Genomic DNA, 27,844 nt, shown 5'->3' on the forward strand with positions numbered 1-27,844 from the left:
ACATTACTTTAAATCTCGCTAGTTAAATCGCCAGTCATTCATGTGCATGGGTCTATGATAAACGCGCACCTTTCTTGCACAGCTCGTGCACTTTGAAAATACTGAGAAGATCTATAAACTATTGAAATAGTGCTTCTTTAGTTACTACGTATTGACCATCATTAAGAGAAAGAGCATACATCAAATAGTGAGAAACTGGCAGTCAGTGTGTTTTTCATAGTTTAATAGTTCCTTTTCAAGTATGTGCATTAAGAAACCTTGAACAGTGCAATTGGCAATACACAGTTATTTCACAAATCAACATTACAAAAAAAGCTATATATTTCTATAGCAGTAAAAATATACACCTCAATATATACATACACATCTCAATAGTTGAACTGTAATATAAATAACATAGCATATATATAATACAATATAATATAATGACTCAGTATAATGTGCAATGGAATAACATATGATATATATAATAGGTGATGCAATATAATATAATGTAATATATTTTAAGTATAGGTATATATTCATATTATATAATATATATATATATATTTGTACATTTGTACAATTTGACATATACAATCATGCTCATAACATTTTCAGATCTATGCAGTGCAATTGACACAATATAGAATTTCACACAATATATGATATAATATAATAATTTAATCTAGGCTAGAACCCTTTAAAAAGTATCGTCTTGCTGAGCTTTTTTCGACTGTTGCCAGTCTGTAATTGCAGCGTGCTCAGTTTTGCAATGTGGTGCAGCCTGATTTTGTGGAATATGAATATATACCTATACTTAAAATATATTATATTATATTGTATCACATATTATATATATCATATGTTATTCCATTGCACATTATACTGAGTCATTAATTTCTTAATGCACAGTCATTCATTTCTTAATGCACATACTTGAAAAGGAACTATTAAACTATGAAAAACACACTGACTGCCAGTATTTCACTATTTGATGTATGCTCTTTCTCTTAATGATGGTCAATACGTAGTAACTAAAGAAGCACTATTTCGATAGTTTATAGAGCTTCTCAGTATTTTCAAAGTGCACGAGCTGTGCAAGAAAGGTGCGCGTTTATCATAGACCCATGCACATGAATGACTGGCGATTTAACTAGCGAGTTTCAAAGTAATGTAGAGGCAAATCTTTTTCACACACTTCACGTAGAGCATAAACCCTTGAATACTCCATGAAATTGGTTGCGAAATGTAAAAGGTTATCGTGATTTGTATCCAGATAAACCGCAGCTCCTGGCAACTTGCGGTTGTTTGACACTTTTGACAGACCTCTGGCGTCAGAGAGCTCCTGTAACAATATGGCGGCGACGCGTTTCGCCGAGGCAACGGGCTGAAGCAGTGGAGGCGGCGTCTACCTATACATGTCTATGGATGCAACGGCGGACTCGTGAATGTCCGTACAGGAGGCCATTTAAGGACGGAATAGTTCCGGGAGGGATCAGTGGTACGTTAGGTAACGTCAGTGATCTTCACAATCGTTTACACTCATATCTCGCGGAAATCTTGACGGATTTACAAATTACTTGATTTACAAACGTCATTACCTTGGTAATAATTCTCGATGCTTGAACATGTTGAAATGTGCAGCTTTATTGTGTATCACGGCTATTGTGTTTCAATCATTTTACATCAATTGGCGAGGCATAATTGTTCTTTCTTTTCAATACAACTTAAGTTGCACATGATTTCCAATCGTGTTGGTTTGTTAAACATCTACATTATGATTTCCACAGGAAATTGCTGACTTTATTGCCAATGAAGATGCCAGAATTTTGTGCAGTCTGTTCTAGTGAACGTTCCCTTAAAGCGAGATCCCGTGGGATCACCGGTATTTTATTATATCAGTAATATTGCTTTTTAAACGGTGATAATAAAAGTATACTCCTGTTGCCATTCTGTATGCTGAGTTTTAGTAGCCTATTGATTTTACATAAATAGCTTGTGCTTGTGTATTTATGGCACCTATCTGAGCGAGCTATTCCGTCTCAAAATGGCCGAATTGTGCGGACATTTGACTCCGTCGGCCAGCAACGCGGACAACTTATCTAGCCTTTATTATAGATATCTATGGGGCAGCCGACTCAGATAGGGCAGCGACACATGGGATGCGCTATCCAGTTTCTTTTGGAGATCAGTGGGGGAAATAGGAAACCTTTCTGATACAAACGACCATGTTTTCACTGTACTCCTATCCGCTGAGGGGCGCCAATTAAAAAAAAAAAAAACAGCAAAGGCGAGCGCAATCAGGAAGGGAATGAGTTTTCCGGTCATGTGTCAGTTTTTCCTTCCGTTCCAACCCGGTTCACAAGTGAGCCACTTTGCTAAATTGCCAGTGATTCCACGTGTGGATATCATTCGAAAGCTCGCGTAAAACACATTTGATAACATGAGTTCGTCATTTGAACAGATGCGAGCAAATGTAGCCAAGCTGCTCCGTGGTATCGACAGGTAGCCTTTTTCTTATAAAACATAAAAGAAATATAGCTCACTAGCTAGCTAGATAGCCAACTGTTCATCCATGGCATTTGTTAGCTTTCGGTCCAGCCGCTATTACGCGGTGAACTAGCTTGGTGTTGTAGCATTGTGGAATTCACAGGGGGTTAGCATGAGCTATATAGCTATCATTCTGTAAACACTAACCATCATATCCCCACATTCAGATATATAAGACCTTGTATTACACACCTCCTTTGTTGAGCAGTGACTGTGTAAAATTAGCCTATTTAAGAATAGCGTTGGCAGGATGTTATGAGAGTGTGAACGTAATATGGCTGTTTTGTATTTGAAATGATGTGTTAAAGGTAACATTAATTAAGTTGAATTAAGTCAGCATGTATCTCCCATCTAAACTTGTAATGTCTTAATATTATTCTCAGATACAACCCAGAGAATCTGGCTACTTTGGAGCGCTATGTGGAAACGCAAGCAAGAGAAAACGCCTATGACCTGGAAGCCAATCTGGCTGTTCTTAAACTGTGAGTTTCCCAAAAGCTCGTATAAAACATACACACCATTATCATCACACGTTGTATTTGCCACTGTGTCTTTAACCAGTGAAGTCGTGTCAATTTAAATTTCATATAGGTCCTAATTGGTATGGATTAGCCATCTCAGTGTTTACAAACCATAAACATGCACCACCTCCAACCTCACCAGTAGTTGTTCCCCGGATTATGAAGTTGGATTGCCTTGCTGTGTGCAAGGAGGCATGCCTATCCAGCTGTTTTACCACCTGTGTTGTATTTGTGCTCGTATCAATTTTCAAATTTGTGAATTTTACTCAGCAGCTTAAACTATGTATCTTCTGTGTACAAAGCTCATCATATAACTAAATATGTTTATTTATCACATCTCAGTGTAAAATATTTAATACAAGGACATGCCAGATAGTTTACTAATGCTTGGATCTAGTTCTCAATTCATTAAAGAAAACTGCCTTCACACATCATGAGGGTAATCTAAACCTTACTTTACCCAACAACGACTGACAGGCCAGACTCCAAAAGGCTGCACAATGGGTGCCTGATCTCTGCACACCATCCCTAACCAAGGAGTGCACTGAAGATTAATGTTTTTAATCTAGATTTAGGTAGAAGAGTATTCCACAGGAGTGAGGCTTAGTATTTAAAGAATAATGTGATCTGTGATCAAATAGTGTGAATGAAGCCTGTTTCTCTGAAAAAGACTTGTGGTAGTGTGATTAATCTATTTGTGTCTGATTAAAACTTACCTGTATGTTTTCTCCTCTTAGCTACCAGTTCAACCCAGCTTACTTTCAGACCACAGTCACATCACAAGTCTTGCTCAAGGCCCTGACGAATCTGCCGCACACAGACTTCACCCTATGCAAGTGCATGATTGACCAGACACACGTATCTTTTTGGAACCTGTTTTGTATTTTTCTTTTATCTTTAACGTTCTTATTACTACGATGTAATCGTCAGCTATCTTAAAGCTAAAAGAATGCAAGTTAAGTTAATATTAAGAAAGTTAATATAGTCACACTTGTTTCAGCTGGCATGCCTGTTATTTGTAGTTCAAGCGTATCTCAAAACTGCTCATGGTCACATTAGAGAAAAGGTTCATCTTTGCAAGAGGTTTGATTTCCTTGACTACAGTGTCGCAGCAAGAGGAACGACCGATTAGACAGATACTCTACCTCGGGAACCTTCTGGAAACATGTCACTTTCAGGCGTTCTGGGTAAGGTCTTGCACACACACAAACACCTGCACACTGACAAGGGCTCAGAAAAAGATAATGCATCAAGTAGTTTGTTTTATTGCATTTCAAGAAGCCCATCTGTTGTCTCTGTGGAACTAGCTATTTATCTTGATTTGTCTACTAAATGTTGTCTTGCTGTATGACATGGTTGGTGTTTCTCTGTGACTACCTCAGACTAGCCTGGAGGAGAACAGGGAGCTTATTGATGGCATCACTGGATTTGAAGAATCTGTACGCAAGTGTGAGTAAATACTTAGAAGCCTTTCCTGATTTCTTGAGTGGGGTATGAACCCATTTATATGTTTACACAAATACTCCATAGTGAAACATCACCATCGATTATAATTAAAACAACCAATCACCAAAAACATATTTCTGCGGCCATGCAAATAAATATTTGAAAAGAAAAATTCAAGGCACCACAACAAACATTTGTAAATGTCTCACTTATATAGACACTCTTTGGACACATCAGTGACGTGACAAAAGCAGTGCTGAAAGTGATAGCTCATCAGTTTCTAATAAGATAACTTTGACTTGCAGCTTGGTTTTACAGTAACTCTGTCCCTAGTGTCAAATATGTGCCAGATGCTCACTAATGACATCCAGCATAATGTACTTAAACACATTAATGCTAAAAAACAATCCCATGGTAAGTTAAACTTTGAGTCTTTCAAAAAATGCTATGTAGAGTCGATGTTAGGTCATGTGATTAGACAAGACCAGACATGTTGCTCAGTATGCACAAATGCTTTGCTACAGAACATTTGTCAGATACAATATTAAGGGCTTAGTCTCACAACTGGTGAGGCGATTTTTGTTGAACCTGATTTTGGTGTAGTCTGTATGACTATCTGAAGGAGTACTGTTTTGCATCTAATCAGAACTTGGATAACTTTATCATTTTAGATGTTATTTTGCGTATTTTTAAAAAATGTTATTCTGTGTCTTTTGTGTCTGTTTTCAGTTATCTGCCATGTTGTGGGAATCACCTACCAAAACATTGAACACAGGCTTCTGGCTGAAATGTTGGGAGACCCATTGGGTAAGAAGGCTTGCCCTGAATGCCTCTCATTTATCGGGCCAAGTCAATGTATAGGTCATTGTTCACACAATATAAGTTCTATGTAACCCAGACTCGAGTAGGTGCCACACAACTGGATCCTTTGGTAATGGATCAACTGCTCTAGATCCTTCTGTAGTCTTTTGATCTAGTAGGACCAGACTAATGTAAAGTCAATATTACTAAACTCCAGATGAAGCCATATTAAAATAGACATGACTGCTCCTATGTCTCTTTGGAAACTACATTTCATTTGGAATGATGTTTCTTTTGGCCTTGCTCTCATTTTAGTTCTTGCCCCCCCATCCCCCTCTTGTCCTTCTCTTCTCTGCAGATACTCAGGTGAAAGTGTGGATGAGTAAATATGGCTGGACAGAGAATGAAGATGGTATGATTTTCATCTTCAACCAGGAAGAGAGCATCAAACCCAAGAACATTGTGGAGAAGATTGACTTTGAAAGTGAGTATAAAATGCCACACATTGTTATAATCCCATTGCTGAGAAAGCAAAGCTAGTGAAGGAGCTGTTTTTATCCCATCAAGAGCTAATCTTTGGTTTTGGAATGTGAACTTGGGCAAACCGGCTGTGCCGACTCTTGTCTAAGCCTCAGGGGCTCACTGATACCTGCTTTACTTCACCTGCGCAACAATCATGCAGATGATGGCAAAACAGTAGAATGCCAAATTGTCAGCTGTTGTCAAATCACTTTAGTGTAGGGTAGGTGATGCTGAAGAAACCAGCAAGTATGAGATATTTTGAAAGACTACAACCACAGAAATCCCAGCCCCTTTTACAGACCTCCATGTTTCATTCACGTCTCATTCTCACAACTTCAAAAACACACAGATAAGCTACATCACTATGTCTGTAAAATGTCCTGTTCAAAGCCAAAATAGACCATTGAGATAAATACCCTCGAACCACACCTCCTCACAACTACAATCCAAACACTTGTGAACATGCAAACAGATAACATACATAGTAGGTGTAAACGTAGCTACTTAAGCATAGCACAAACATGCTGCTTGTGCGTGTAGCTTGCTAGCTTTTATAGCAATATATCTTCCTAGCCTATGGAAGACTCCAGTCACGCGCAGTGATTGCATGGGCAAAGTGAGTGTAAATAGACCTGTATGTAGACATAGAGGTAGGAAGATCAACCAATCACTTCATTTGGGACAAATGCCACAGATGAGGGATTTTTTTCCTTTTTGTTGTCAGCATTTAATTTATTCATTGATATCGGGATATAAAGATGCTTCAGAAATAAGTCGCATACACCTCCTTTTAGCCGAATTTTATTTTATAAGTAAATAAATACTTAAAACTCATTGGCATCACAAACTATGTCAGCGTTTCTGCATTGTCCATAGTTTCAAAAAGATAAACTTTATGAAAACCTCAGCCGGTAAAAAGACCTGACAAGACAACATTTATATCAAAAATCCCATTGGGTTAAACAAATGAACATGTTTATGTTGTGTAGATTGAGACCTTGGTGTTAATCTAGAGTGGAGTGAATGGAGAGGAGTGACTTCTTTTCCTTTTCTCCGAGTACATCAAAACATCAGACTGATATGTCAACAACCATTGAGTAGAATTGTTTAGTCAACATGGTCTCAGTTTAAAGTGATGGATCTAGCTAGAATGACTGGCTGGCCATAGAAACTAAATGTAATATTTCTGCACGGAGTCATGTGTCAGATGAAGCCTGTTGCTTATAATGCTCCAATCCTCCTACCTTTCCCTACAGGTGTATCAAGCATAATGGCAACATCACAGTGAACCCCTCATCACAATAATATCTCCGGATTTTTTACCTCTTTCTTTTGCCTTCATTAAAAAGAAAACAACAGCTTTGCAATAAACAAAATGGATCTGCAAGTGTTTTGCTTCTGTGCATTTCCTGTTTCTGTGACAAGGGACCTGGTTTTGTAACATTATAAGTATTCATAAAGTGTGGTTGTGTGTGTTTATATAGATATACAGTGGTGGCCAAAATTATTAGAACACCTGACCGATCTGAGAATAATTACCTTTTTTTTGCCTCCAAAACATGATTTAATTTCATAATGTTCATGAAACATGCAGATGGCTGTTCTGAGCACAACAAATATCAGATGAAGTGAGTCCTACTGTTTTTATCCACTTTTAACTTTAATATGTGGTACGTCCACCTTTTGCAGCAATTACAGCAGCACATCTCTCAGGCATAGAGTCAATATATTTCTTGAGAACTTCAACACTTATGTTATCCTATGCCTTCTGCAAGTCAAGCCAAAGGCTTTCCTTGGAATTTACATTAGATCTGTCGAGTTTATTTTCCAACTTGCCCCGAATTGGCTTGAAGGGTTTGAAGTCCGGACTTTGAGAGGGCCGGTCCATCATTTTCGATGTTCCAGCAGATTCCTTGTTGGCGGTAGATCCGGCAATAGTTAAAATAATGTTTAGGGTCATTGTCTTCTTGGAAAATAAATCCAGGCCCAATAAGACGTCTCCAAAAAGGAACTCCGTGCCTCACCAGAATATTGTGGTATACTTTTGTATCCATGATGCCATCAATTTAGCCAAAGTCACCTGTTCCTGAGGCTTAAATTGCACCCCACACTATAATACTACCCCCTCCTTGTTTAACTGTTGGCAAGAGACACTCATTTTTATATCTCTCCCCCTCACTTCGTGGAACATACACGTTTGCTTGTTGCCAAACTATTCCAACCTGGACTCATCAGTACACAACACTTAAACCAATCTTTCTCTGTCCATTTCTTGTGTTCTTTTGCAAATTTCAGACATTACACTCAATTCTTCTCTTTCAGTAATGTTTCTTTGCTGCTATTCTGCCAAAAAGTCCTTCTTCTCCCTGTTTCCGACGGACAGTTCTTGAAGACACTGTTGCACCATTAGTCATTGTGATGTTGATCTCGTCACACTGTTCTTGTAAAGTCTTTCTTCGGTCCTGAAGACTGAGAATTTTGAGATGCTTCACTTGTGAGTCTGAGAGTTTCTTTTTGAAACCTCTCCCCTTTCGGTTCTGGTGCCATGGTGGTCTTAAGTGTACTTTACAGTGCTTGGACTGCAGCTCAAGTCCTTGGCTATGCGGCAGTAACTCCAGCCAGCATAAAAAAAAAACTTTATTCGAACCCGTTGCTCACCTGTTAGCTCTTTCTTCACCTTAGGCATGTTCAAAGAGCAACATGTGCTTCAAGACTGCTTCTAGAGGCTTTGAATCAATACCTTTTGGTGGTGTGGCCTCAGTGACAAAACCCTGATGTTACCAATCACTTAATGAGCAGGATAGGCCTTATACATTCAAAAGAATCGCAGAGCTGTGTCCTAAGACTCTTGCATCACAATCAATTTAACCCCAATAACACCTGACAATGATTACAAAAGTAATTTGGCTTCTTCTGTGCAGGAACATGATTGTGTGACATTGACAGCGAAATAGGCCTAGCTTGTTTTTGTACGGAAATTGACCTAAATCTCATTATGATGGCTCTATTTTATGGTTTATAGAGCATAATGATGACTGTGTAGATATTTCATTAGTTTTTAGGGTATTTTAATGGCCAATTCAACAAAAACAACTGAAAACTCTTAAATATGCCAAGCGTTCTAATAATTTTGGCCACCACTGTATATATATATATATATATTTAGTTATATATATATATATATATTTAGTTATATAAATTTTATATGACTAATGGAAATGTTGGCCCATATTTTCACTGAATACATGTATTATATAAGCTGTTTCTTGAACTTCATCAACTGAAATTGTCCTGCAATGATGTCAAGAATTTAGCTGTTGCATTTACAAGCCAGAATACAGAACTGAGTGGGCTTTGAGATATTTATACCAGTCAGCTGTAATATGACTAATATATTATGTATTTGCTTATTATCAAAATCCTAACTTGTCATATTCATGAACTTCTGAGCCAATAGTAATGATGAAGAAATAGTGTTATTTCCTCTTAAAGTGAATTATATAACTTCTCACCTGCTTCCTTCACTTCTGCACATTTTTCTACACAATCTTTTGCTGTGGAATGTGGGGCTTTGCCTGTGCTTGTTTTGGCCTTTGGGAGGAATAATACCAAGAATTCTCTTGAATAACAGATGGGATTAAGCTATGCATATATTCTTTTATTTGTTAGATAATGGTTGCGGCATTAATGGGAGATCATAGTAGAGCATATGCCCTGGTATTCCGAAATGTTCTTATACAAAACCGAAACTTGACTGAGTCAGCAAGCCCGTTGTGCGATGTGATGTGCTTCAGGTTATGACACGGTACGGTTCACTTTGATGGGTGTGGTTATAAAGGTAAAGGTAGCACTACTTTACTGTGCATGTTAAAACGGATCTGCGTCGACAGTCGGGTGAGTTCATTTATGTGAGATTGAAGGATATGAACAAAGTAGGCCTAAACTGAAGTGGAACACCAGTGGTGAGATGTCAGACACCAAGAAAACTTCAACACCGCAGTCGCGGGACGAATGGCCGGAACCACTTGGAAGTCCAACTTCGTTGAGTCCATATACTTACCCCAGTAATACAATAAGCAGTCTTGAAGTGGCAGATGGGCTGTTCGTAGACCGCACGTTTCCTACAGATGATATCCTGCCGCAAACCTTAATTAAATGGAAGCGTCCAAAGGTACGTTTATTCAAAGTTGGCGTATTTCTCCGAGGTGCAGATACAGCCAACACTAAGGAATGAATGGAGACGTTTGGACTGAATACGTTTATGGTTAGGACATATTACGGGAAACATACGACACTCATAAGGTAAACTGAGTGGTAAAAACTGAAGATTCAGACTGCTAGTAGCCTTGTAGATGTATCTCAAACCAACACTGTTGCGAATGTTGCGACGTGTGGAACCGACCAATATAAATGTCTGCACATAAATGAGTGCCCTAATACAGCATGTTTTTTTGAGGTTGTAGGCTAATAGTTGCGTATAATGTCTACATCCGTGAAGATAGGCGGATCTATGGATCCTCCCAGGTTGACAGCTGGCCCATCCAATTCATCCAATTTTTGTAATACAATGTATTCTTAACTTTCACTACTGTAATTGTGTCTCTTGAGAATCAATATAATAATCTATTTATACGTAGGCCTAGTGATCTCAGTCATTCTTGCCGTTTATTAAAACAGACACAAGAATTGAGACAGCACAGATACAGTGCCCTCCGCAATTATTGGCACCCTTAGTGAATGTGACCAAAACAGGCTATGAAAAAATATTTGTTTGCTGTTTATCCTCTTGGTCTTTCACTCAAAATATTCTCAAAAATCTTACCTTTTCATTGAAATAAAATGATTGAAAGAAAACATTTTAATTTTACATTAAATAAAAAATATTCTCCTAAACAGGTGTGCCACAATTATTGGCACCCCTTAATTTAATGTTTTGAGCAGCCTCCCTTTGCCAAGATAACAGCTCCAAGTCTTCTCCTATAATGCGTGATGAGGTTGGTGAACACATGGCACGGATCTGAGACGATTCCTACATACAGTATCTCTCCAGATCCTTCAGATTCTTAGGTCAACGCTGGTACAATAGGTTTCAGCTCTTTCCACAGATTTTCTATGGGGTTTAGGTCTTGGGACTGTGATGGCCATGGTAAAGCCTTTATTCTGCTGTCGGTGAACCATTTTTGTGTTGATTTTGAGGTGTGCTTCGGATTATTTTCCTGCTGGGAGGTCCAACCACGGCCCATTTTAAGCTTCCTGGAGGGGGCTGTTAGGTTTTCATTTAATATCTGCTGGTATGTGATGGAGTCCATGATGCCAGGTATCCAAACAAGATGTCGAGGGCCTTTGGAAGAAAAACAGCCCACCAACATCAGAGATCCGCCACCATACTTCAAAGTGGGTATAAGGTGTTCTTCTGTATGGCTATCTTTCTGTCTACGCCAAACCCACCTTTGATGTTTGTTGCCAAGAAGCCTTATTTTGGTCTCATCTGACCATATAACTCTAATATAAAAGTCTGACTTACATTTGGCAAACTGTAGGCACTTTAGTTTGTTGTTGATTGACAGCAGAGGCTTTTTTCTGACAACCCTCAAAAACAACTTGTGGTGATGTAGGTGCAGTCTGATGGTAGTTCTGGAGACTTTCCGACCCTAGGACTTAACTAACCTCTGCAATTATCCAGCTGTGATCCTTGGAGATTCTTTTGCCAGTCGAACCATCCTCCTCACGGTGCGTGGGATCAATTTACAGATAGGTCCTCTTCCAGGCTGATTCCTTACATCTCCTGTCGCTTTTAACTTCTTAGCTATTGCCCTGATTGTGGAAGTGAGTATTTCCAACTGTTTAGATATTTTCTTATATCCCTAAATCCGGGTTCCAGCAGCTCGACAACTTTTTGGCGCACTTTGACACTGAGTTCTTTTGTCTTTCCCATCTTGATGAATGACTAAGGGTATTTGGCCTGTGTCACCTCATATTTATACCTCTGTGAAGCAGGAAGCCATGTTTGACCACTTAAGAGTTCCTAATCAAACAGGTGAACTCAAAAATGTAAAAAATGACTGCTAATATACTTCAGTTAGATTTTAATTATAGGATTTTCTAGGGGTGCCAATAATTGTGGCACCCATGTTTTGGAGAAAAATATTTTATGTAATGTCAAGAAAATTAATTCTTTCAAGAATTTTACTTCAATGAAAAGGTAAGATTTTTGTGAATATTTTGAGGGAAAGTCCAAGAAGGTAAACAGCAAAGATATATTTTTTCATAGCCTGTTTTGGTCACATTCACTAAGGGTGCCAATATTTGCGGAGGGCACTTTAGCCAGCATATCCACCTGTGGATTTTGGTCGGCACCCCACAGGTGGTAATCGCTCTGGGACCACCAGGTTAGTGAAACTGGGCGTGGATATGAAGAAAATGACTAAATGTTATCAAATCAAAATCAGCCACTTAACAAAAGGAGTCTTAGCTACAATATGGCTCTCAAGATGAGAAATGACGGTTAAAGTCTTATGTTACTCAGTCACTGGTACCATCTATACAAATGTGAAGGGTTGGAGAAAATGACTGAAGACGTATGAATGAGGAAAGATAAATATATTCTATGAACACTGAGACACATCATAAACTCACATGAACACACACACACACACACTCCTGCCACATGCCACATCAAATCAAACTTTATTTAAACGGTGCATTTTATTCCAGGCGGTAACACAATGCGCCTCACGGAAGGAAAAATGGAGGGGGGGGGGGGGGGGGGGGGGTTACAGAGGGTTACTGAGACACAGTACACATTTTCCAGAGGGATGATAAACCATATCATGTCTGTGCACTACAGACTACTGCAAAGAGATACATATTACAGGGAGTGATAGGCGAGATTAACAGCCGTGGAAAAAATTAAGAGACCACTTCAAAATTATCAGTTTCTCTGGTTTTACTATTTATTGGTATGTGTTAAAGTAAAATGTACATTTTTGTTTTATTCTATAACCTACTGGCAACATTCCTACCAAATTTCAAATAAAAATATTGTCATTTAGATCATTTATTTGCAGAAAAATGACAATTGGTCAAAATAGCAAAAAAGATGCAGTGTCTTCAGATCTCGAATAATGCAAAGAAAACAAGCTCATATTCATTTTTAAACTACACAATACTAATGCTTTAACTTAGGAAGAGTTCAGAAATCAATATTTGGTGGAATAACCTTGATTTAAAATCACAACTTTCATGTGTCTTGGCATGCTCTCCACCAGTCTTTCACATTGCCGTTGGGTGACTTTATGCTACTCCTGGCGCAAGAATTCAAGCAGCTCGGCTTCTTTTCATGGCTTGTGACCATCCATCTTCCTCTTGATCACATTTCAGAGGGTTTTTATGGGATTCAGGTCTCGAAATTGGGCTGGCCATGACAGGGTCCTGATCTGGTGGTACTCCATCCACACCTTTACTGGCCTGGCTGTGTGGCATGGAGCATTGCCCTGCTGGAAAAAACACTTCTCAGAGTTGGGGAACATTGTCAGAGCAAAAGGAAGCAAGTTTTTCTTCCGGGACAACGTTGTACTTTGCCTGGCTGAGGTTTGTAAAAGACCATAAGGATTGAACCAAAGCGGACTGGAGGTCATCTTTTAAGTTCATCTTCTCTGAGTCCAATTTTCAGCTTTGCCCAACAACATGGTCGTCTGATGGTTAGACGGAGACCTGGAGAGGCCTACAAGCCACAGAGTCTTGCACCTACTGTGAAATTGGACTCATCAGAGAAGACGAACTTAGAAGACCCTCCAGTCCGCTTTTTTCAATCCTTATGGTCTTTTACAAACCTCAGCCAGGCAAAGTACAACGTTGTCCCGGAAGAAAAACTTGCTTCCTTTTGCTCTGACAATGTTCCCCAACTCTGAGAAGTGTTTTTTCCAGCAGGGCAATGCTCCATGCCACACAGCCAGGCCAGTAAAGGTGTGGACAGGTAACCAGTGCATTGATTTCAGGACTGGTGTGATATGCCTCCATCTGGTTTCAGTGGGGGCTCTTGCTGCTGCATTCTGTATTATTTGTAATTGACTAATGGCTTTTTTTGGTGGACCAGACAGAAGCGAGTTAAAGTAGTCTGACTGCATGTGGTTAAAGCGTGTGTAGCGAATAGAGAGCGTAGTCACCCCACCCGGTCTACAGGGTGCCAAACATCCACTCTGACCGCAACGCCTAAGAGCCAGGCTCGATGGCATGGCAGTCAGGGCACATACTCATCTATACTGACAGTACATCGTCAAGATGCCCTCACCTTTGAAAAGCGCACCCTACACAGGCATTCCTCGCGCATTCACCAACTGTACTTCTCTCATCCGACGCCCCACACACAAGTGCTTCACCCATCTATGGGGTCTCTCACACAGGGGTAAACCTACCTGGGGGTCCCTCACACGGTTTTATGGGCACACCTCCGACGACCTCACGGAAAGCTATCCCACTTCTGACACCATTTGGCAGCTTTTTAATCAACCTTAATTTATTTATGTTTATTATATTATAGTTACTGTGGCCAGCACGACTCTCAGTCAGTGAAACAACATGGGGTCAGAAGTGGAATATCTCGGTGTAACCACGTTTCTCAACAAATTATTGGAGCTGATAGGAACAGTAAAAAGTAACTGCTGTGTCAAGCCTGCACAGAAAAAAAGAAATCTGACAAAAAACCAAAGCCTATTTACTCCTTAATATCGGTGGACCCGAAGAGGAGCAGTCACCTGTGGTCATGTTGGCAGAGAATGAGGTCATTACACCTACGGAGGTCAGCGAGGATGCCAAATGCATTTACAAGAAATGCCTTTTTCCCCTATGAAAGTAATTTTAATTGGTTTTACCTTAATAACCATCTAAGGACATTGCATTAGAAAATTAAATACCTTATTGGATATTTATTGATGCTATAATTATGCAGTTTATGTCTCTATATTATCTTTTTATCATGCCTGCCAATCAAAAAAAAGGTCATGATTTGTGCCACAGGCATTTTACAAATAGTAAATCAAATGAATGTGTTTAAAATAAAACTAAAGTATAAGCAAGCATTGGTTACGCAAGGTCAGGATGGGTCAGGAACAAAAGAAACAGACACAGCTACTGCCTGTGGTATGAGTCTCGTAAATCCTATATGATTGGCTATACAAGTTTTAATTTTGTTCATTAATGTGCTATTTGTTGGCAATTTATTATAGCATAATTAGTATAGCTTATTCCATCATTTGTCGATATGGTTTGACTCTTGTAGGCAATCTACAGGTATTAAATATGTCATGTCAGGAGAGGGTGGTTGGACCGTGAGTTGCTTCTTGCTGTGTGCACTGCGCACGCCTGGGAGTTGGAGGGCACAGGAGGCTTCTGTGTCCAGGGGCCCTTGATTCAAAATCCGTCCAGGTTTATGCACTCACTTGGTGCGGTGGTTATATTACACACTGCTCTGCGGCATGTCTAGGTTCATTTGAGGTTAATTTCTGCTCACCTTGTGAAACTGGTGACACATTAGCAAAGCGCCTTGCTTTTGAGTCTGTCACTATTCCCTCTCAGCATGGGGAAAGCAACAGACCTATTTTTGAGATCTAACTTAGTGGCTCTGAAGTCTATACGGAGACAACATACACATGCAGTTTTACTGAACATAATTGAATACTTTGTAATTATTTTACAAACGGGAGCATTTGCTTATCTGCAGCATACAAAATAATGACTGTTCCTTACACACTTTATTCCTGTCACTTTGATAGGGCAAGCCATATTATATTCCATGAATAGCTATTCATCTGTCTTGCTCATGGATAGGCCTATTGTGATCTCTCTTAGTAGGTGATGTATTTTGGTGATACTTTTTTTACCAACAGGTGTATAAGCAGAAGTAGGTTATAATAAACAAACTTTATTAAGCACTTTGTTTTGCTTTGTATCTTGCAACTGTCTGTACACCGTTGTACAGTGGTCAGTATGACTGAATGTGTGAGCTCCCTCTAGTGGTGCTTTTAAGGTAGGACACAGCAACAATGACTGTAGTGAGGTAAGATGTGCTTATCTAACTGCAGGAGATCTGTCCATTTCCACAATTCATTGTGGATGAGGCTACACGTATGGATGTCTGCCAAGGGATACTGAGTGAGTGTTATTTTTCTAAAGCTGAAAGGGATGATGGGCATTGTGACAATTAGGCTACTGTACAGGGGACCTCTAATGTATTAATGCATGGCCACACAACTGTGTATTTAGTTTAGCCATAAGTTATGCAAACTAAACACACTGTTAGTGAAACAGTTATCTACATCACACACACACACACACACATATACACATACATACATACTTAAATAAATAGGCTGATTATTGGACTACACATCTACGTTTAGGAAGGCCAAAGCCCTTTTTGTTCAGACACTGATCTATATTTATATCTAGAGAGAGCAGAAGGAACTAGCTCTATACACTTACCTATTGACATGGTAGCAATGTGCTGCCCAATGTTGCTCATTTTGACGTTGTGAAATTGTCACATTGTGACGTTGTGTAAACAACTAAAAACTTAGAAAGTTAGGTACACATGTTCTGTGTTGTTGTCATTTTCCCGGTCTCATCCTGTTTTGTTTCCCACTCATCCCCTTCATGCAGATGACTGCTGGTTTCTGTCTGCAGTTGCTTCTCTCTCCCTGCACCCATCCCTGCTCAAACAGGTTGTGTCCATGGGACAGAGCTTTCATGAGGGCTATAACGGCAGCTTCCACTTCCGGGTAAGACAAGTCACTTTAGGCTGGAACATACTGTTGCCCAATTAATCTTTATTGTCAAGGTGCTAATGTTAAAGTCTCAGAAGCTCCGTTTTATTTTATATATATATTGTTATAGTCCTGATATAGCTAAATGAGATGGATAATCATCAATCATCATCATCATCAATCTATAGCTTTCTGTCTTGTAGAAAGGAGTCGGTTTATAATATGTAATTAAGAAACATCACATGGCTATATTATGTTCTGGGATACTTGACGAACAGACTCAGGAGGCCACAGACTTCATGATTTCACCAAGCTGCACAGTTGCCTTGACACACAGGTTGCAAATTCGAACAGGAGTGGTTTGTGATCAATTACATGCGCATGACCTCAGCTTATTGTTTGAATTGGCAATGAGCCATGGTGCCTGGAAAAACCTGAACGAGGCTTAAAATGACATGTTCTCAAATGTATTGTTTGTATACTACCTAGCCACACCCATACTCCCCTCCCCCTCTCTGTAGTTCTGGCAGTATGGCGAGTGGAAGGATGTGAAGATTGACGATCAGCTTCCTACTAAGAATGGACAGCTGATCTACCTGCGCTCTGCTCAGAGGAATGAGTTCTGGAGCCCCCTGCTGGAGAAGGCCTATGCCAAGTCAGGACTCTGTCTTGTCTTCTCCTCTTCTGTTCTCTTCTTTCTTTGTGACTGGGTGTTTGTCTGTCAGTGTTGGTTCTGTAGTCTACCACTTGCTCCACCCATTACATCATTGTTTGTCTTACTAGCTGACTGTTAACAGCTGAAGGTAGCTTCCTTTAGCTCCTGCGTGCATTGAATACAGACCTCTTTTTGATTGCACATCATTCATGAGAGCACTAAACAACTGCCTTTTCTGTTTATCTGGTTGCATTATTTGTTTTAATCACACAGGACTACTTTCCTTGAAGTGTTAAAATGCTTCAAGGTATTGTTTGTGTTCTAAAATAGACATTGTGAAGGGGTCATGTAGAAGTAGCACAATGTTTTAATTTCATCCAGGAACAGCATGAACTATTACGCGTGTTATGATCACCATTTACCCATGAACCCAGATTCATATCACAACAGAACTATTTGGCCGTTCTATTTAATAATTCAATTCAATTCAATTCAATGTTATTTGTATAGTGCCATAACAATACAATTGCCTCTAGGCGCTTAAAGGCACAATATGCAACAATTATGCTTCAGGATTAGGGTTAGGATAAGCAGTTTAACCTTAAAATAACAGCTTAAAAAAAATTGGGGCGCTACAATGACTTTTAATACGGAGAATTGCGTCCGTGCCAATGGCATAGCAGGGTCGATAGGCATATAACTGCCTTCTGTAGTTTTGCCTGCCGATGCCCGCCGACCTGACTTTGATTACCTTCTGCCGATCTAGTAAGTAGCTTATTTGCCGTCTTGCGTTGCACATGATTGATGTTTGACTGTGTAAGGACAGTCGTTGAGTAATTAGTTTGTCATAATGTCAAAGTCAGCACATTTCAAGAGATTTCGTTAGTTTTAGCTGCTAGCATACCTTTAGCGAATAGCTATTAATCCTTAAGGCACCTTTAACAGAGCCCAGAGCATAGACCCCTTAAGTGCATGGACAATGGCAACAGGGGCAAGAAAAAACTCCCTGTTAGGCAGGAAGAAACCTTAAGCAGAACCACGGCACATAAGGGGGGTCCCATCTGCTTGAGGTCGGCCGGGTGGAGATAGGAAGGTGGGAAGGGGGGAAGTTGTGTGGCAGAAGGGGAAAGGAGGCAACAGGGGTTGTACACAGCCAGCATTTGGTCGTGGGACATAGTATATACACAGACATCCGGTGGTAAAATACATGATACAGGCAAGACCGGTTTACTGTACTAATAGGGTAACTGTTACAGGGGTAGGGGACGTAGGGACAGAGAAACATTTCAGTGGTGGCAATAATGTATATTGTATATAAATGCTAGCATAGGGTATGGGGTAGAGTAAGGCCGAATCTCGATTCTTCCCCTTGCCCCTTTTGCTTTGTCTTTGTCTTTGTCTTAACCCTAGCACTTGCAAGTGTAAGGGCCAAGGGCTGAAAACTTTCCCCTATGAAATGAGGCGCCACTCGGTTTCGGGTACGTCATGCGTGACTGTATGAGCTATGAAACTAGTGATTTAAAAAAAGTTTCAATAAAGACCATGGTTGCAAATATATATGTATACAACTGTGTAGAGCACGAAACAAGACTGTCGTCATTTTTAAATTAATTATAAGCCAAAAATACTTACATGTAGTGTATGTAGCATCTAGCTGGCAAGCTACCATATAAGCCAATGGAGTGGTGGTATACGCGCTAATTATAACCTAAAATTACTGTTTGAAAGCTTCAGTTAAGACCTACAATACTATGCATCGTTCGTGTAGCACATTTCAGATCAAACCGAGTCATTATAAACATATAAAAAGTTGTGTAGATAGCTTTATTCATGTAAAATATTCCTCGCTTCAAGCAGCCATGTTTTTTGGAAAATTCCCGAGCTGATTTCGCTGTGTGCTCTGGGATAGCCCTTGGAGGAGCAAGTGAGCTCTCCGATAATCTTAATTTTAAGGGATATAAAGCCCTCAATCTTATCCCTTAATCTTGATCAAATTGGGTATTGAGACACCACTAGCTCTCACATGAACGCGCAATTTCAAGGGTAAGGGGGAAGATAAGGGGTAAGGGGAAGTATTGAGATTGGGCGTAAGTGTACGGCAATGCAGTGGCGGTGGGTGCAATTGGCCGAGGGTTTCTCCAGGTAGACCAGGTGGAGAGACTACAGCAGTGTGCCATGGGGAGATAGTCTTGATTAGTAGGGAAAGAAAAGGAAGAAAGTGAGTTGGTAGAGTTCAGCTGTCCATATGCGTAGATGAGGAGTGGTGGGGGTGAGGAGCATCAGCGATTGGGACATGCTTTAAGGGCGAGAGAACATTTATGTTAGTAGACATCAATTTCAGAAACAGATAGGGAGAAACATTTGGGTAGTAGATTTAACAGTAGGCAATAGGCTATTTTATCAGTGTTATTATAGGCATAAGCAATATGATATGGAAGGAGAGAGAGAGAGAGAGAGAGAAAGAGAAAGGGAAAAGATAAGTTAAGTAATGCTGGCATTTGTCATTTAGTTTACTAATGTACTTATGGAGATATCAGTCGTAAGCTTTAGGGTCGCAGGGTATACAGCAGTGCCCAATTGGCTGGTGACAGTCGAAACATGCGCCGTATGCTGTACCCGGGAACCGTAAAGGCCTTCCTGCACGGTACAACATGCGCTGTCTGTAGCCCAGTTTTGTTGATTAGGGGGGTATTGCATGTGTTTAGATATGTTTAGTTTTGCTGGCATTGAGCATTTTGTTTTCTGTTGTGTTCTGTTTGCCGGGGCCGTACATGCATCCACTCGGCAAACAGGAAACACATTTGATGTTGCGGTACTTAATTGCAAGTAATATTTTAATTTAGATTTTTATTAGAACATTATTTGTGTTCGGATATGTCTGGGTGGCTGGCACAGCAGGTGATGGGTTTGTTGACACGATTACTTTTGGCTATAGGATGCACTAAAGAGGAATGTCTTAAGTCTTGATTTGAATATAGGCACGGTGTCTGCAGCTCTGATGGAGGCAGGGAGATTGTTCCAGAGGAGAGGGAATAATGATTCCTGATGCTGTTTTTTTGTCTTTCCATGCTACCCCCATCTTTGATGCTTTTCCTTCTCCCCCTGGCAGACTGAAGGGGGGCTACCGGGCCCTCAACATGGGCTTCCCCCATGAGGCTATGGTAGACCTGACAGGAGGGGTCACTGAGGTCTTCCGAGTGGAAGCCCTGTCGAAGAATCTAGGAGGTTTCTTGAAGCCCCTTATGGCCAAAGGGGCTCTTATCAACTGTGCGAACAGCCGGGTATGTTAACATTAACTGCCAAACATTAGATTTCACTGATGGGTCCCAATGTTCTTTTACCCAAAAAACTAAATACTGACCTGTCTGAACCTGACCACCACATAGCTGATCACTGTGTTCATTCCAGGGTGTCCTTCCGCAGAAGAATGTGTTTGGAATCATGTTCCAACACGCCTACTCTGTGACCAGCATGGAGAAGGTACAATCAGTGCAGACTGTAAATCCACATGCCAGTGATATCTCCTAAGGACACTGGGGACGTTTTGTCAGCTGTCTTGTCCTCCGTCATTCTGGGTCATTCTGGGTCATTCTGTCCCATCAGATCCAGACCAGGTCAGGCCCTGTGGAGCTGGTGCGCATACGCAACCCATGGGGGAGTACCGAGTGGGAGGGCCCCTGGAGCGACGACAAAGGGTACGTCTGAAACTGTGCTAGTCCCTGCCCAGGGTGCCTTGCCTGGAATTGCCATGTGTTATCTGTGTGTGTGTGTGTGTGTGTGTGTGTGTGTGTGTGTGTGTGTGTGTGTGTGTGTGTGTGTGTGTGTGTGCGTGTGTGTGTGGTTGTGATACAGGCCTGTGATTGCTATGTGTGATCTCTGTGTGTGTGTGTGTGTGTGTGTGTGTGTGTGTGTGTGTGTGTGTGTGTGTGGTTGTGAGACAGGCCTATGATTGCCGTGTGTGATCTCTGTGTGTGTGTGTGTGTGTGTGTGTGTGTGTGTGTGTGTGTGTGTGTGTGTGTGTTTGTGTGTGTGTGGTTGTGAGACAGGCAGGAGTGGAGGGAGGTTTCAGCTCAAGAGCAGCAGCGCATTGAGAGGGTGAAGAAGGAAGATGGAGAATTCTGGTTAGTCTGACCTATTGGTCAATCACTGGATTTAATTTCACCTCACACTCTCTCTAGCACATTCTCTATCACTGTCCTTCTCCATTTGTTGTGTTCCCCTTTATGCTGCCTGGTGTTCTATTTACTCCCTCCTCTTGATCTCTCTCTCTCTCTCTCTCTCTCTCTCTCTCTCTATCTCTATCTCTATCTTTCTCTCTCTTCTCTTGGGTGTAAGTCTGAAAGAATGGTAGACGACATACTTAAGAGCTTGAAGGCCTTTTGGCTTTGCAAATTACTTCATGATGGTGACCCAGTTGATGTCCTTTTTCCTGATGTATTGGTTATACCTAACAAGTTTGAACATGTCAAAAGTCTAGAGATCATGGGGAAGGTCACCTTCATGGAGAGTGTTATACAGTAAGTAGTCCAGTTATAAAACACTGGTGCACAGTGACTTGGCCACAAAGGGCTTCGTAGAAAGGTGATGCTGAGGCTTCTGCTCTATGGGTACCATTCACAAAACCTTATATTTGTGAGTAGTTTTTCCGTAGCTACGGACTCTACTAAAAAGGAACACAGAATTTACGACCACAACACAAACCTGCAATTTATTCTAACCATCAAAAAGTAGACCAATGGTAGAATTTACGTACGAGGATGTTTGGAGGCCACCGACTGGAATATCCTTATAGCCTCATTCAGTAACATCAATGAGCAAGTGGACACGGCCTTGCCATACATTTCCTTTTTAATCCTTTTTAAATTTGGGTTCCTAATGAAGAAATCCTCAATAAGAAAACAGCTCCAACTTTAATTGGCTCCAAGACTGAAAAAAGGAGGTTAACAGAGCACTCAAGTGTGCCATCAAAATTGGCAAACTGAAATATGAAGACAAGGTGGATCAAATATGTACTCAAGTGATTTTCTGTAAAGCTTGGCAAGGTCTTAGGAACATGGAAACTATGAATATTGCTTCCACCACCCACAAGTTAATTCAGGTTGCGGGCCGTAGTCCAGCATCAGCCCCTAATGGATCTCAGTTCTTCCTACACCAGATCTGAGACAGGCAGCAACACCCAGATAGATTCTGAGAGACAGATAGAACCTAAACCTAATGACTGCACCTGGGCCAGACAACCTCAACGGCCGAACCCTTTTTGTGTTGTGGGCGCAGCTGAGGGACATGTTCCAGCTCTTGTTCCAGAGCTCCATGTCTAGTGGCCTAATCCCTCAGCTCTAGAAACACTCCACGGTGATTAACAAACAAAACGATCTTAAACCTGTGGCCCTCACCTCCTATGTGATGATCTTAAACCTGTGGCCCTCACCTCCTATGTGTGGAAGACTATGGAGAGGGTTATCCAATACCATCACCAAGGAAATATACACAGACGGACCCAGTCCAATATGAATATCAAACAGATTGATGATGCAAAAGTAATAACTACAGGCACCATCCACAAGCATCTGGAATCCCCACACACTGCAGCCAGGGTTCTGTTTGTGAAGTTTTCCTCTGCATGGAACACCCTGAAGCCACACATTCTTGCTGAATAACTCACCACTCGTTTCCACCTAAATGACCAACTAATCCTGTGTATAACAGGTCACAGAGGGTGCTAGTCAAGAACACCTTCTCCGACCTCCTACACACTTCAACTGGTTCTGCTTACAATCTTCAATAACCTGTTGAAATGTACTTACAATATAGAGGAGATCTTCTGGATATGCCAGCAGCGGCATGGAAATACATCTTGCTTAAAATATTAAAGAAATGTGTTTTTTTTTGGTAATCAGATCATATTTTAATGACTAAGGTATTCACAGTAACAGAAATTTTGACCAGGGTTGCCCAAACCTTTGCATGCCACTGTATGTACCATGGTATGGGGGTAGAAAATGGCAGATACAAGGCTTTAAATGTCGTTAATCCATATGATAGTTCAGTGAAGAGGTTTTAAATGTCATCTCTCTCTCTCTGTATCTCTCTTCCTCTGATTGTCCTGCTCTCTCTTTCTCTCTCGCTCTTTCTCTCAGGATGTCTCTGTCAGACTTCCGTCTGAACTTTGACTTTATGGAGGTGTGTCACTTGAGTGACGACACACTGAGCTCTGCACAGCGGCCCTGGCACTGCACAATGCATCATGGGAAATGGGTGGATTACAAGTCTGCTGGCGGTCCTCACAATGGGGGTATAAACTCATTAGCTGGTGCATGCGCATATACACATTTATACTTTATTTCACTGTCTCCGATATGATCTTTCTTTTATCTTCTCATTTATATTAACCAAATAAGTTGCAAATCAATAGCAAACATAGTCAAAACTCAATGATTCGATTCTAAACCGATTATCGATTATCAATTCTAAACTGATGAAATGATTATCGATGCATCTCGATTTTTAAAACATTTGAGTTTGCTACTCAGAGTCTCAAATCACTTCCTACTTTGTGTTTGATAATTAAAGAAAATCAACAGATGAATTAATTAATTTCAATTCAATTACATTTTATTTATGTAGTGCCATAACAATACAATTGTCTCTAGGCGCTTTACAGAGCCCAGAGCCTGAACCTTCCCTATTTTTGTTAGAGAAAAAAGCTAGTCATTGTAACAATTATGACTTTCTATGAACAATGTATAAATCGATGCAGCTTTTTTTTCAACATAAAATGAATGTGTAAAAAAAAAAATATATAATAATTTAAAATCGATTATGAACTTTTCTGAATCGAGTCAGAAGCGTTCTAGAGAGAATCGAGAACAACTGAAGAATCGATTTTTTTCACCCCACCCCTAATGTCCAGTGCCTGTGCACTGCTCTTTACCCAGTCTCAGATATGGTCTTTTTTAAGGGAAGACCCACACTAATGCAGGCCCATGATTTAAACACTGAAAGCAAAGTGCCTCAATACAAACATTCTAGTGCAAGATAAGAGGAGAAAGAGAAGAAAGAAAGAGTTTTAGATTCAAGGGCGTAAGAAAATGTGTGACAGTTGTATCTCCAGCTGAGGGAGTGAGGCAGCCTGGGTGATGGTGTTCAGGAAGGATGTTGCAGTTGTCTTGACTTATCTGTAGGCAAATCATCAGAGCTTTTAACTTGATGTGGGTAGTCAGCATAGGAAGCCAAAAGAACAGAGATCAGATTGTCCAACTGTCATACTCTGTAGATGGTATGTTGAATAATTTTAAAAATGGCAAATATTATGGATGACACTGCTTCAGTACAAGTTAAGACCGTCACCAACAAACAAAAAGCACTATGAAAATAAAATCAAACTGTTAAACTCTTAAAAAGAGGGTGTAGGGAGACGCAAAATGGCGCAAAAACAAACTCAAGATCCATTATCAAATCCATAAAGAGATGCTCCGCATATATAATGCAAAAAAAGAAATGTCTTTCTTCTGGATCACCATCAGTAGGAATATAAACAACACTCTATCGTGTGATATTTGCCAGAAGTCAACAAACCCCCCCTCACAGTTGCCACCTGACCTTCTCTTTGTTAATAAGTGCAATGAGTTTCGTCTTGCTGTGTTGACGTTACAGTTTGTGCGAGACATGACCAATATGTCAATCATAAACCTTAAGGCCTCTTGTGCTGCCGGACCAAACACCGGGCCAGGGGCAGCTGGGGCATCACATTTCTAGCCACATCAAGAGGGGGTGGCTGTGGCACCCAGATCTGCCTGCAGGTTTGAAGTAGTACTTGTGGGCCCTGATGCTCTTTCTGCAGTGCTTCACCAGTGCTCCCATGCCCTGAAGTGCTGTGTACTCTGAAACTTATGTCTGCGTGAAATTAAATGATTCAATAGAAGAGACCGTATCTCACTGCATGGGTTTTATTGTCAATGCATACATAGAATGTGTGTGTGTGCGTGTGTGTGTGTGTGTGTGTGTGTGTGTGTGTGTGTGTGTGTGTGGGCCTCCAGCGTGGTACTGGCAGAACCCTCAGTTCAACCTGACTCTGCTGGAGCAGGATGATGACCCTGAGGACCCAGAGCTCAGCTGTTCCTTCCTGGTGGCCCTCATGCAGAAGCACCAGAGACGGAAGGGAATCAATATCTCCATCGGCCTGCACATCTACAAGGTCTCTCTCTTTATCTCTCTCTCTCTTTCTCTCTCTCTCTCTCTCTCTCGGTCTCTCTCTCTGTCTCTCTCTCTCTGCGAGAGCTATGGTGTTGCGCTTCCTTGATGTTTCTGGCTGTGTTAGAAAAGTTGTTGACGTGCCAGTTTTTCATGATAAACATCCCTGCTAATGTTATTTATGAAAGAATGTGATGTAGGCTGTAACCTAAAGCCTAATTTATACTTCGGTAGACTCCACCTTTGAAAAGGTCGCCGACAAAAATTACGTCATGGACGACACTTTAAACCTCTATGTAGCCGACACTTCAAAACGACGGTTTAAAGTGTCATGCATGACGTAATTTTTGTCGGAGACCTTTTCAAAAGTGTCGTCTACTGAAGTATAATTTAGGCTTAACGTAGATACAACAGGCCCCAGTGCCGGCTATAATGACGAGCCCCTGTATGTGGCATAAGGTAGATGGCTCTATAGTGCAAGCTAGTTTACTAGTCATGAGGCATGAGGCGCGAACACACCCCATTGGCGAATATACAGTATATCAACAATGTGTTGGATTTTACGGTCAAATTAGTTACTTACTTCGGTTATTGTATTGGGAAAGTAGACAGGTCAACGAGAAAGCGATCAGAAATAGTGCTTTGACTCGCGGTAACGTAAACAGACAGTCAAAGTGCTGAAACATTTACAAAACACTGATGAAAGGAATTATTTGGTGCAGCAGCACACACAGCAGCTTTACCCACATCTGAAAAACACATACACAATTAAACAGGTGCTTGGCGGCGACCTGACTCCGAAAGTAGCCTATAACAACCTGTTTGATAATAGCTCGGCAGTTAGAACGATAGGAGTTGTGCATACAACGTTATTGCTACGTCCCTGTTATAGTTGTAATTAGCTCGCAGGCAATGATGAGCTATGACCAGGCAAAACTTCTGTCTGGCTGGGGGACTGCCCAGTGTTCCGAAAGCTCAATATTTAGAAAAAAAATCCGAAATATCTTTACCAAATTAAACCCTCTGTTCCGAAATGCCTATATAAATAAAATGTATTATTATTATTCTGGTTTTGAATATACTCAGGTTTTTAATATAGGGTACCACTCGTGAGAAGGAAATCACTGGCAGATTGTCGCAGGACATTACGCAGATCTTGTTAAGCATCGACAAAGCATGCATGCGCATGCATGCGTAATGCACATCATAGGCCTGATTTATTCAATGCAACGCCATTTTGGAAAGTGTTGTGTGTGTGTCTGCTGGTAACAAGAGGTAGGCTAATCAGCTAATGTTGCATTTGTTTCGCCAACTTTATTAGGAGACGGGCAAACCCTGTCTCTGCGCTTAAGCTGCGACTCCATACACCATTTGTGCTATCGTCATACGCTCACCCATTGTCTCTTGCTCACATACACTTAAAGCCTTACCTCACAAAATAAGCTGATAACGTGCTATTCTCATCATTCTTGAGTTATGGTTTGCATTGTGTGTGCCATCAGTTGATTATATTGTATAATAAAGACGCATAGGACAGGACACACTCACATTCACACTGCTGAAAGAATGTGGCCATATGCACCCCACACCCAATGTGGTCTGAGTGATCAGATCTCAATGTGGACTTAGTGATCGGATGTCAATGTGGTCTGAGTGATCGGATCTCAATGTGGACTTAATGATCGGATCTCAATGTTGTCTGAGTGATTGGGTCTCAATGTGGACTTAGTGATCGGATCTTAATGTTGACTAAGTGATCGGATCTCTTAGTGATCGGATCGGATCGGATCTCAATGTAGTCTGAGTGATTGCGTCTCAATGTGGACTTAGTGATCGGATCTTAATGTTGACTTAGTGATCGGATCTCAATGTGGTCTGAGTGATCGGATCTCAATGTGGTCTGAGTGATCGGATCTCAATGTGGACTTAGTGATCGGGTCTCAATGTGGACTTAGTGATTGGATCTCAATGTGGTCTGAGTGATCGGATCTCAATGTGGACTTAGTGATCGGATCTCGAAATGGACTTAGTGATCGGATTTCAATGTGGATTTCGTAATCGGATCTCAATGTGGTCTGAGTGATCGGATGTCAATGTGGTCTGAGTGATCGGGTCTCAATGTGGACTTAGTGATCGGATCTCAAGGTGGACTTAGTGATGGGATCTCAATGTGGTCTGAGTGATCGGATCTCAATGTGGACTTAGTGATCGGATCTCAAGGTGGACTTAGTGATCGGATCTTAATGTGGACTTAGTGATCGGATCTCAAGGTGGACTTAGTGATCGGATCTCAAGGTGGACTTAGTGATCGGATCTCAAGGTGGACTTAGTGATCGGATCTCAATGTGGACTTAGTGATCGGATCTTAATGTGGACTTAGTGATCGGATCTCAATGTGGACTTAGTGATCGGATTGG

General features: G+C 40.9%; 2 protein-coding genes across 3 annotated transcripts in view; both read left to right on the forward strand.

Annotated features, from left to right (window-relative positions):
• Window positions 1-2,339: 2,339 nt before the first annotated feature.
• Window positions 2,340-7,209, forward strand: eif3k (eukaryotic translation initiation factor 3, subunit K). 2 transcript variants are annotated; one of them, XM_080845348.1, is made up of 8 exons: window positions 2,340-2,487; window positions 2,916-3,014; window positions 3,791-3,911; window positions 4,163-4,240; window positions 4,436-4,502; window positions 5,229-5,306; window positions 5,659-5,784; window positions 7,079-7,209. In XM_080845348.1, exons 1-8 carry the CDS (start codon window positions 2,426-2,428, stop codon window positions 7,108-7,110), a joined length of 663 nt encoding a protein of 220 aa, XP_080701474.1. In that variant the 5' UTR covers window positions 2,340-2,425; the 3' UTR covers window positions 7,111-7,209. The 2 variants fall into 2 exon arrangements, with proteins under 2 accessions (XP_080701474.1, XP_080701475.1); XM_080845349.1 differs by having other exon boundaries at window positions 4,166-4,240.
• Window positions 7,210-9,789: 2,580 nt separating this feature from the next.
• Window positions 9,790-27,844, forward strand: part of LOC308369861 (calpain-1 catalytic subunit) — a gene marked incomplete at both ends in the record, with an annotated part of 34,065 nt that continues 16,010 nt past the window's right edge. Inside the window, 10 exons of the mRNA XM_080844407.1 lie at window positions 9,790-9,993; window positions 15,902-15,971; window positions 16,479-16,597; window positions 17,104-17,237; window positions 20,347-20,518; window positions 20,646-20,717; window positions 20,841-20,932; window positions 21,284-21,358; window positions 23,375-23,529; window positions 25,274-25,431. Coding sequence (XP_080700533.1) covers window positions 9,790-9,993; window positions 15,902-15,971; window positions 16,479-16,597; window positions 17,104-17,237; window positions 20,347-20,518; window positions 20,646-20,717; window positions 20,841-20,932; window positions 21,284-21,358; window positions 23,375-23,529; window positions 25,274-25,431 — 1,251 coding nt within the window. The remainder of the gene's footprint in view (window positions 9,994-15,901; window positions 15,972-16,478; window positions 16,598-17,103; window positions 17,238-20,346; window positions 20,519-20,645; window positions 20,718-20,840; window positions 20,933-21,283; window positions 21,359-23,374; window positions 23,530-25,273; window positions 25,432-27,844) is intronic.

This window comes from Sprattus sprattus (genome assembly GCF_963457725.1).
Source record: "Sprattus sprattus genome assembly, chromosome: 9".
In the NCBI taxonomy this organism is placed as follows: Eukaryota; Metazoa; Chordata; class Actinopteri; order Clupeiformes; family Clupeidae; genus Sprattus; species Sprattus sprattus.

What these genes read in the sequence shown, in the direction of transcription:
- eif3k (XM_080845348.1), top strand. Translation starts at nt 2,426, where the DNA reads ATGAGTTCGTCATTTGAACAGATGCGAGCAAATGTAGCCAAGCTGCTC. An exon ending in CTGCTCCGTGGTATCGACAG is followed by an intron (nt 2,488 to 2,915) that starts GTAGCCTTTTTC and finishes TATTATTCTCAG; the next exon opens with ATACAACCCAGAGAATCTGG. An exon ending in TGAAGAATCTGTACGCAAGT is followed by an intron (nt 4,503 to 5,228) that starts GTGAGTAAATAC and finishes GTCTGTTTTCAG; the next exon opens with TTATCTGCCATGTTGTGGGA.